This window comes from Lolium rigidum, chromosome 1 (assembly GCF_022539505.1).
Source record: "Lolium rigidum isolate FL_2022 chromosome 1, APGP_CSIRO_Lrig_0.1, whole genome shotgun sequence".
NCBI classification, from domain to species: Eukaryota; Viridiplantae; Streptophyta; class Magnoliopsida; order Poales; family Poaceae; genus Lolium; species Lolium rigidum.
The window spans coordinates 25,489,708-25,501,208 of NC_061508.1; the positions used below are offsets into that span (position 1 = coordinate 25,489,708).

At 43.4% G+C, this 11,501-nt stretch overlaps 1 protein-coding gene across 2 annotated transcripts; it reads right to left on the bottom strand.

The window, feature by feature from the left end:
* Positions 1 to 532: 532 nt before the first annotated feature.
* On the bottom strand, positions 533 to 4,198 carry LOC124669785 (proline iminopeptidase). Of its 2 annotated transcripts, XM_047206335.1 has the most exons (10): positions 3,904 to 4,198; positions 3,247 to 3,383; positions 2,987 to 3,160; positions 2,638 to 2,874; positions 2,451 to 2,551; positions 2,292 to 2,364; positions 2,047 to 2,115; positions 1,855 to 1,962; positions 1,214 to 1,339; positions 533 to 926 (listed from the first exon to the last, which is right to left on the bottom strand). In XM_047206335.1, exons 1-10 carry the CDS (start codon positions 4,196 to 4,198, stop codon positions 732 to 734), a joined length of 1,515 nt encoding a protein of 504 aa, XP_047062291.1. In that variant the 3' UTR covers positions 533 to 731. The 2 variants fall into 2 exon arrangements, with proteins under 2 accessions (XP_047062291.1, XP_047062286.1); XM_047206330.1 differs by having other exon boundaries at positions 1,855 to 2,115.
* Between the last annotated feature and the right edge of the window lie 7,303 nt (positions 4,199 to 11,501).

Here is an 11,501-nt window from a genome sequence, read left to right on the forward strand (position 1 = left end):
ATAAAACCAGTGGCCTTTTAATTTCTGGTACGCCACCAGTATGAAAATGGACACACCACTTGTAGGCATCGTAACATAAGGCAGTGCAAGAAAGCGCATCCAAAGGAAGTGCAAGAAATAGTCAGTTCACTGCAAACCCAAAGGCAGACCACAGCAAATTCGTAGGCATTGTAACAGAAGGTAATGCACTCGGAGTGCACCACCAATGCGCATGGGATCTGGTTTTTCAAGATTTCGATGTGACTAGCACAAACGTGAAAACAAATCGTTATTTGGACGCTTCGTTTGGATGATATTTCGATTTTTGTATTCAAATTTACCAAAAAAAAATCTAGTTGTGTCCTTTGCCGTCGACAGTATCACACAGGGAAGGCAGGGGGGGGGGTACTTACGAGGATGAACCACACGGTCGCACCAGCAGCAACGCGGGTTGCCCTCCTAGCTTTTCAGCTTCCAACTTTATTTAATTTTTTTGTTCGTCCTCTTTGTTCCGAAAGTTATTTATTCAGGCTGACATGTTTCCATTCCAGGATTTAACAAATTTTGCATAATCTAGTTCAATTCCAACGCCCTCAAGTATGTCTCGACCACCAAAAGTAACAGCATGATCTGTGCAAACGTTCACGAGTACTATAACCAGGAGAATATTCTTATTCATTTCTCGACTACGAGAAAAAGGAACACTTATTATCACGGTTCTAGAGCAGCTATGGACACCGTGAACTATAGGCCTAAAACAGAGGCTTCTTTCCCTTCAAAAGACCCATCAGATGCTCAAAGACGTGGGAGCCGCCATCCCGAAGGCCAGAGTGCATGTACTCATTGGTCACCCACAGACGGATTCCGGCAATCTGGGAGGCCGTCTCCTTGGCGATGTTGAAGTTGACGTACATGTCCTCGTAGTACACGGCGGCAGCCACTGGAACCTGCAGGAATAGCCGAATAGGACATGCATCAGATGAAAACAAGCATGAAATCCTAGCCCTACCAACCTTGGCAGCAGCGACCAACGCACAGTAGCACTGCCACAAAGTTTTAGGAAATCATGGTTTATTTTGTCTGTTTAGATAGATCATAGATTGTAAGCGACTATAGAAATTCAATCCAAAACAAAGCATATGTCAAGAGTAATAAGAAGACAAATTCTGAGGTGAAACTAAGCAGCTGCCAGTCCTTTTTCCCATGCATGGTAGTACTAGGAAGAAGATCAAACCTTATTGTTGTTCAACACGCTGATATCATACAATGGAGGCCAGTCCTCCTTTTCTGCTAACAAATGGGCAGCCTCCTTTAGGGGTCTTAAAGCATGGATCTCATCGAAAAAACATGGAAATACCATCTGCTTATTAGAAATTAATACATGTTAGCAATGTGCAGCAAATCTTAAGCAATGAATCTCAGCTCAATAGAATGCTGCTAACATGCTAAGTGGCGTCCTCTTTATTCTTGCATAGTTTTCTCTCAAGATGATTTACCCAAAGGTTACCCAGGTATTGAAAAACTAGCATCAGACGCTTTAGGGCATGTTTGTTTGTGCTGGAGTGCTGTCAAAGCTGTTGTGGGCTGGCTGTGCTGTCAAAGCTGTTGTGGGCTGGCTGTGTAGTCTAACCTGTTGTGGTGTGAAAGCTGCTCTTCTGGGTTTTCTTAACTTTTATATCATCCCTTTCTAAAAAAAGGATGTCAACTAAATGAACATTGGAGATCTTTTTTATCAAATGGCTTACTTAAGGACATGCAACTTTGTAATCTCCAATTGCCATACTTCGGTAAGCAAGATAAGCCATTCACTTTATCGGTTACTAACTTAAAGGAACATGATAATGTATGATGCTTCCATTAAAGATCTAGGCTTACCTCTCCAGTAAGATAGACAGCACGTCCTTCTTCTGTAGCTTTAACAGGATCAAACAAATTTCCATATTCACTGAAAATCTTATCGGCTGACCATTTTGATGAAGATCCCTGCATCACGCATAATATTAGACATGAACAACAGAATAATGTCACAGTACCAGTTAACACAATGCTACAAATTTCGTAAGTTACCTCACAGTAGATAGACTCATGTAAGAGAGCATAAAGAGGATTTTGATCAAAACCTAACCACATTTCAAACTGCAGAAGAATATATTGTTAGGTTACCCATTAGAAACAATAAATTAAAAAAATCACTACTCCCTCTTTCAAGCGTCGACGCTTATTATGGATCGGAGGGAGTATCAAGCAATGCCCAACAGGAATCTGTTAAATTTTAAAGATCAGCATTATAGATGTATTGTGTTAGTGAGTACCTCTTTCAAGAAGTAATAGCTTATATTCGTTTTTGCGCCAGGAACTAGTATAGGATCCCACACCCTCTCAAGTCTGTCCTAGACAAAATAGCAAGGAGTGACACAGATCAGATAAGTTGCATTCTTTTTTCAAGTTATGAAGAAAATGTAAAGTATTACAGATAGTGCAGTCTTTCAAATCCTCCACCAGAACCTAAACCAGATAGTCCAAGGCACTGCAGCATCTTAGGTGTTAACCTGCCACCTGATGGGAGAAGGACCTGATAACAAAATGTTGCGTAAGATACAAGTCGCAAGTTCACATGGGAAAGGAGGTGCAAAAATATACACTCTGAGAATGACTTACTCCTCCACCTTCAGATTCACTTAAGTATCTTACAACCTCATGAATAACTTGTATATCTTGAGGGTATCTCTTATAGTACTTCTCATTTTGTAGCTGAACCTGCTTAAAGCAGGCTCTGTACACATCATCTGCAGTACAGGGCTTTCCTAGTGGTGGAAGCCCTCCAGTCAACAGTACAGATTTCAGGCCCTCCGGAGCAAAACTCAAATATGTAACAGCACAAAATCCACCATAACTCTGCAATGGAAAAGGTGGCATGGTATAAATAACAGTGCTACATTAACAACAATAAAACAAAAAATGCAATACGAATAAGTACATCAAGGTCACATTACGCTACATACTATACCTGTCCCAGAATTGTCCAAGGCTTGGCATCTGGTACAAGATGCAGACGAATAAACTCTGCATCCTTAACTATGTTATCTGCCCTGAAATGCTTCAAATACTCCACCTGCTCTGCCGCAGGTGTTATTTGAGAAAGAGAAGATGTCGTCAGTGGTGTTGACAGTCCTGTTCCTCGCTGCGAATTAAAAGGATGTCAGCACAAGAAAAGTAGGGCACGAAAATGAAGAGTACAGAGCATCTGTCGGAGAAATTGGAACACACCTGATCTAGCAATACCACACGGTATTCTTCGCACGCTTTCTTTACCCATCCACTAGCTTCGGTAGGGCGAGGACTTTCAAATCCAGGACCACCTTGTAGGTACATCAGATAAGGTAAAGCCGCCTCTTCTTTTCCAGCTGTAATGATACACTTACAGGTCATGTATAATCAGGGCATGCAGTTTGGCAGAACAGGCAGTAATCAAAGCAAGCTCCGCCCCCCAACAGAAACATGCGGTGTTCCAAGTCTAGAATGTTGGATACATTGCACCAACCTAATTTGAATACCAAGTAACTTGAGCAAGCTGGAATGTTGCATTTTAGTATGATCGTGCCAGTGGACAATGCGAAAGGTTCGTCAACGTCTGCATAATTCCTTCTCAAATCTACCAAACAATGCTCATCTTCTTACTTCCTGAATCATATTCTACTGATTCCAGGGCTCCAAAAAATCACAGGGTGTACTATGCCAGTGAAGAAAAAAATCACTAATGCGGAGCGACTAGACGAGCACGCCGCATTCTACTTGTCACCTGGATCGATCCCACCGCGGATGTGCAGGGCTGTCTTATCCCCTAATTCCGTGACCGCGAGCGGAGAGCCCACCGCGCTGTCGGCGTAGCGGGGAGAGGGGAGGGGAGAAGCGCGATTGGCTCACCTGCGACGACCTCACGGGCGAAGACGGTGATGGAGGGGGAGCCGGAGGAGGAGTGGTCGAGCGGGACGGCGAAGCGGTGGTCCCGGAGGCTGAGGTCCGGCACCACGTACCACGCCCCGGCCTGGTGCGGCGAGGCGACGGAAGCGGCCGACGAGGAGGACATGGCCCTGTTCGTCGGGATCGGGCGGCGCGGGAGGCGGAGGCGGAGGCGGACGGCGAGGAAGGCCGGTTGGTGGTGGTGGAGTGTGAGCGCGGCGGCGGTCACGCGACGGTAGCACGATGTGACGGCGGCCATGCCACGGCCGTCGATCGTTATTTGACGGCGGCGACCTAAATTTGGAAAAATTTCACAAAATAACCTGGTTTCGAAAAGATTTCACAAAATAACCTTTTGCTCGGTTCCGCACAAGACGGAGCCATGTTCAGTAGCACGGCTCCGTCCCAGGTGGAGCCAAGCTGAGAAGCACGGCGCCGTTGCAGGTGGAGCCAAACTCAATAGCACGGCTCCGTTCAGGGTGGAGCCAAGCTCATAAGCACAACGCCATCCCAGGCGGAGCCAAGCTCAGTAGCACGGCTCCGTCCCAGGTGGAGCCAAGCTTAGTAGCACGGCTCCGTCCCAACCATCTTCCAACTTCCTAGGAATAGAAGCTTCAAGTTTTAATTTCTCTTCTCTAGCTTTAATGATAGCATTTGTAATATGTTTTATAAAGGCTAAATTTATAGCATTAGCATTAGGACTTTTAGCAAATTTTTGTAAGAACTTTATAACTTCAGTAATATGACAATCATCAAAATCTAAACCATTATGGTCTACAACAATGGGATCATTGTCTCCAATATTTTGAAAAATTTCAGCAGTTTTATCACAAGCGGTTTCAGTAGTTTCAGACAATTTTGCACGCTTTGCACTAGGAGTAGAAACATTGCCATCACCAATTATTTTACCATTAATAGTAGGAGGTGTAGCAACATGTGTAGAATCAACATTACTAGTGGTGGTAATAGTCCAAACTTTAGCTACATTATTCTCTTTAGCAAGTTTTTCTTTTTCTTCTCTATCCCACCTAGCATGCAATTCAGCCAACATTCTAATATTATCATTAATTTGAACTTGGATGGCATTTGTTTTAGCAAACCTAGCATCTTTAACTTCCTCAGGCATAACTTTCAGTTTTAAAAGATCAACATCAAGAGCAAGACTATCAACCTTAGAAGCAAGAACGTCAATTTTACCAAGCTTTTCTTCAACAGTTTTATTAAAAGCAGTTTGTGTACTAATAAATTTTTTAAGCATGACTTCAAGACCAGAGGGTACACTCTTATTATTGTTGTAAGAATTACCATAAGAATTACCATAACCACTACCATTATTAGAAGGATATGGCCTATAGTTGTTGTTACCATAATTATTCCTATAAGCATTGTTGTTGAAATTATTATTCTTAATGAAATTCACAACAACATTTTCTTCTTGAGCAACCAATGAAGCTAAAGGAACAATATTAGGATCAATATGAGATCTACCATTTGCAAGCATAGACATAATAGCATCAATCTTATCACCCAAAGAAGAGGTTTCTTCGACAGAATTTACCTTCTTACCTTGAGGAGTTCTTTCAGTATGCCATTCAGAGTAATTGATCATCATATCATCAAGAAACTTAGTTGAGGCGCCCAAGGTAATGGACATAAAAGTACATCCAGCAGCTGAATCCAATAGGTTCCTCGAGGAAAAATTCAATCCTGCATAAAAGGTTTGGATGATCATCCAAGTAGTTAGTCCATGGGTAGGGCAATTCGTTACCAAAGATTTCATTCTCTCCCATGCTTGAGCAACATGTTCATTATCAAACTGCTTAAAAATTCATAATGCTACTTCTCAAAGATATAATCTTAGCAGGAGGATAATATTTACCAATAAAAACATCCTTACATTTAGTCCATGAATCAATACTATTTTTAGGCAAAGAAAGCAACCAATCTTTAGCTCTTCCTCTTAATGAGAAAGGAAACAATTTCAGTTTTATAATATCACCATCTATATCCTTATACTTTTACATTTCACAAAGTTCAATAAAATTATTAAGATGGGCAGCAGCATCATCAGTACTAACACCGGAAAATTGCTCTCTCATAACAAGATTCAGTAAAGCAGGTTTAATTTCATAGAATTCTGCTGCAGTAGCAGGTGGAGCAATAGGAGTACTTATAAAATCATTATTATTTGTGCTAGTGAAATCACACAACTTAGTATTTTCAGGAGTACCCATTATAGCAGTAATAAAAGTAAACTAAGCAAATAGAATAAAGTAAAGACAAGTAACTAATTTTTTTGTATTTTAATATAAAGCAAGTAAACAAGACAGTAAGTAAAGCAACTAATTTTTGTGTGTTTTTGATATAAAGCAAACAAGACAGTAAATAAAGTAAAGTAAAGCAAGACAAAAACAAAGTAAAGAGATTGGATGTGGAAGACTCCCCTTGCAGCGTGTCTTGATCTCCCCGGCAACGGCGTCAGAAAACAGTTCCTGGCGTGCAGTTGACGTGGGAGATAGAAATCTTTGTGGTGTAATTTTTCTTCAGATCCCCGGCAACGGCGCCAGAAAACAGTCTTGAAGCGCGTGATGCACACGTCCGTTGGGAACCCCAAGAGGAAGGTCTGATGCGCACAGCAGCAAGTTTTTCGTCAGAAAGAAACCAAGGTTATCGAACCAGTAGGAGTCAAGAAACACATGATGGTTGTTGGTGGAGGAGTGTAGTGCGGCGCAACACCAGTGAAACCGGCGCCAACGTGGAACCTGCACAACACAATCAAGATACTTTGCCCCAACGTAACAGTGAGGTTGTCAATCTCACCGGCTTGCTGAAAACAAAGGATTAAACGTATTGTGTGGAAGATGATGTTTGTTTGCAAAGAACAGTAGAGAACAATGATTGCAGTAGATTGTATTCAGATGTAACAATTATTACCGTCATCGAGTTGGACTTTATCGGGATCATCATCATCATCTCCATCACCAGCACCATCATCTCCACCATCTCCACTCCGTCTCGATGTAACATCTTCAGTTTGATCTTTATGGGCATGGATTGTGTATTTGGCTACTAATTGTGCGGTTGCTGGAATGACAAAAACTTGAACCCCCGTTAGGAAACCAGTGCATGGGGAAGTGTACGATCTCAAAGTTTAAGACTGTAGTGCATTAGCATAGGTTCGCCCACACAACACCTACCAAACCGATAAAGATTATTCAGCCGCGTGAAGTGAAAGCACTTGAGGAAATTCTCGTGTGTCCTTGGGAACGTTTAGACATCATAAGTAAAACAATCGGGTTGTCCTTTGCTCTAGAAAGGATTGGATCACTCGCTGTAATTATTATTATTGTCTTTTATTTACTCGTACTTTATTTATTTGCAATATCAAAAACCCCTGAAAACCTGTTTGCTAGTATTTACATTGAATCCTTGATCAAAACTTCTTGTCAACACCTTCTGCTGCTTGTTGGGTTCGACACTCTTATTTATCGGAAGTAATATGATACACCCCCTATACTTGTGGGTCATCAGAAATGTATGACAACGACGTCGGAGGTACGGACCACACCGAGATCGCACTCTATGTTGACGTGTCACCGCGGTTCAAAAGAGTAATGTCAAGGAACAATTAATAACAAATTGAGAAGAATAGAGACTTGCTATGGTACATCTTCTAATTTTGCACACATAACCACCTAAATGAAAATAAACATAAAATAAAAAATAATTGTGTTGAGTATCTTTTGGTGGCAATCAGAGGTGATGCAAACCTCTCCGTTGGGCTCAATAACCTTTGTCCTTGTTAGTTGCATGAACCATGTACTCCCAATTATTTTTTTGAAAACGGCTAAGGACCTTGGCTCCACCTGGGATGGAGCCGTGCTACTAAGCTTGGCTCCGCCTGGGACGGAGCCGTGCTACTGAGCTTGGCTCCGCTAGGGATGGCGTTGTGCTTCTGACCTTGGCTCCATTTGGAACGGAGCCGTGCTATTGAGTTTGGCTCCACCTAAAACGGAGCCGTGCTATTGAGTTTGGCTCCATCTGGTGCGGAGCCAAGCAAAAGGTTATTTTGTGAAATCTTTTCAGAATCAGGTTATTTTATGAGATCTTTCCAGATTTATGTTAATTTTGTCAAAATCGACCCCAGGTGCCAGCGCACCTGATTTGAGCAAAAAATTCAAAACAAATACTAAAATTGAATTAAAAAATACGGCCTAAATCATGTGTGTGTAGTATGTATGTAGGTATGTGCATGTCAAGTTTCAACTTAAAATATGAAAGTATGTAGCCTACACAAAAATAACAAAACATACTATTCATAATATAGTGAGTAGACGTATACTTTTCACAGTATAACAAAGTTTCATTTTCACTTTTTTCTGTGGATCACATATGGCCGTATTTTTTGCTGAAAATTTGCACACGTAAGTGTCAAGATGAGATTTATGTGAGGAAATTATTTAAACTTTTTTTTGAAACATTTAAATCACGTTTTTCGAATGTTTTGAATATCATGGTATATGGCACCCGGGTGCTCCACCATAATTCTCGTGTATAACGAACCTAATCATCGTGGAGTCTCGTGGTTGGATTCAAGTGGAAGCTAGCCACTTTCCTTTTCAAGATCAGGCAACATTATTTGACGGCGGCGATTTGTTATTCTTACTGTCTATAAAAGGAGCATCACAAGTTCACAACCCAAGCTCCCTAATTTTTTTTTTTTGAGTACCCGCGAAAGATCTGCGCGGGCCACAGACGGCGCCAAGCTCCCTAAGAGCAAGTACAATAAGTTCTAGTCAGCTGGCTATAAGGATTAAAATAATATATTATTGCCTTGTTGGAGGAGAGAGATGAGGAGAGAGAAGAGGAGTGGGCTCTTATGGAAGAGCCACCTCTAGCACGTGCTCCTAGGCACTATGTGAGAGTGAATGGTGGGCCATACACTAATAAAGTAGTACAATTTTATAGCTCACTATTGTACATGTTGGCTCTAAGATGACTATAGATGACATGGCACTTGGCTTATAGCTAACAGTTGGCTCTACTATTGAAATTGCTCTAAGAGCAAGTACAATAAGTCCTAGTCAGCTGGCTACAAGGATTAAAATAATATATTGTTGCCTAGTTGGAGGAGAGAGAGGAGGAGAGAGAAGAGGAGTGGGCTCTTATGCAAGAGCCAGCTCTAGCACATGCTCTTAGGCACTACGTGAGAGTGAATGGTGGGTCATGCACTAATAAAGTAGTACAATTTTATAGCTCACTATTATACATGTTAGCTCTAAGATGACTATAGATGACATGGCACTTGGCTTATAGCCAACAGTTGGCTCTACTGAGCGGTAGTATTCTATTGGGCCTTAGCACCTCCTCTGTCTATGTGGGGAGGAGCTGCCCAGACCTGACATTTCCTAGAAACCCTCAAAAAGAATTAAATATAGGTTTATTTACAGAAGTTTGAATGGAAATTTTTTTGAGAAATCAACGTGTAACGCATATCTTGGAAGGGGCTAAAGTCGAGGTATTGTTGTCTGCCTCGTCAGCCGTGTTCACACGGCAGTGGTCGTCGTGGTCGTCCCAAAATGACGAGCATAAGAGCAAGTACAATAGAGTCCAGTCAGCTGGCTATAAGACATTAAATAATATATCTTAGATGAGTTAGAGGAGAGAGAAGGGGAGAGAGAAGAGAGGTGGGCTACTATGCAATAGCCAGCTGTTGCACGTGCCCCTAGGCACTTTGTGAGAGTGAAAGGTGGTCCATGTGTTAGTAAAGTAGTTCATTCTTATAGCCAACTATTATACATGTTAGCTATATGGTGACTACAAATGACATGGCATCTTGTTATAGCCAACAGTTGGCTATACTATTGGAATTGCTCTAAGCCGATGTCATCGATGTCAAGATGGATGACGGTGATGTTCTCGGTGGCAGACCACAACTTGGCATACTCAGGATCGACGGGAACCATGTCCGTCGACTAGAGGAGCACCTTGGTCAGCACCGGTGAGTCGTTCGGGTCGCCGGGAGCCTGCATATGTTCCTTGTCGGGGAGGTACTCGTACTCCCACTTCGGCGGCGCCTCTGGCTCCGTCTTTGGCACCGGCTTAGGGTCGCGCAGGTGCGGGACGGCGCCAAAATGAGATGCGCCCGTGCGGCTGTCAGGGCGTCTCCAATGGCCTGAAGACAATACCGCCCCATCGACGCAGAGGCGAGCCCAGGTCCGGCTTGGGGTAACCGTCAGCGAGGGGGGTGGAGATGCAAGCTTCATAACCAAGCAACGCGAAGGCGAGACTGGCTCGACATACAGTGTAGGGCGCTTGCGTGAAACCCGCCTTGGTGGCAGCTTGTAACCGCGCACGGCAAGCAAGGCGTCGAAGTTCTTGATGTCCCAGAATGCCTAGTAACTGAGGCGGTTATACGGCCTGCCGTAGGGGTCGTACATCATCGATAGCTCCGCGTCATGCTACGCCTTGAAAACCGGCTGCCACGTTGTGTTGTCCTCCGCCCAGGTGGTTTTTTCATGCTCACATGGCGGTAGAGCATCTCGGCGGCGGTGAATGTAGGGCAGGAGGTCGGCGTCGCGCTCCGAGACAAGGGAAATGGCGTACCCTCCCCCCTGTGGTAATCTTCCACTTGTAGTAGCGCAAGGTACATCGCGACCGGGAAGGACGCTTCAGCAGCATCACCGTGGTCATTGTTGATGTCGTCCATGGTGTAGTCAGAGTAGCCGAATGTGTCGAGGAAGCAGATGAACCGGTGAGGAAGAACTTGAACCGCAGCGAGTAGTCGCACTGAGACGCTCCCCAAAAACTTATCGCCCGCCTTCCGGTGCAGGGTGTCGAAGGACGGGATTTCAGAGGCCTACTTTCCAAGACGGTCGTGCATGCAGCCATCGGGATGGAGAAGACTAGAGAACGGCGCAACAAAAGGAACTTGACGCGAGAGAGATAGAGAAGAGTGGAGTACTTCAGATCTGTTATGTCTTCTGATATAGCCTGGGACATGGTAGAAAGCTAGGGACACGCGACGAGCATGCACATATATGTGTGGTCGACACATACCCAACTCAATTGGTGCATAAACTACAAAATCGGTTTCGAACTCGAACTCGAGTAACCAAATACGACGCGTGTGCGATTCATGGCGTGGCGTGGTGAGGCGGGCAGCGAAGAAGGAGGAGTGCGCGAGGACTCTTTTCTTCTCACTCACTTACGAGAACTAGAACAATATCCATTATAAATCACTCCAACTCTCTCCCAATTAGAAATGTGATACTAAACTTTGTCCCCGAAGCTATCCCCAAGCTGACTTTGTCCCCAAAGCTATCCCAAGGTGTCAAGATGATGTTTGTTAAGATTTCATAAATTGTAGACTATATAGGTTACTTTACTAGGCTGCAGTCCATTTAGATCTGACATAGTATTGCCAATCTGGACCGTTGGATTGACCAAAATAAACTACCCAAAATTATTTGGTGAGTCATTTTGTAACCCTATACATGAGTGAGCAGACCTCACAACTTCGCTGCAAATAAAATTACGCTATGGAAGCATCCATGGCCATC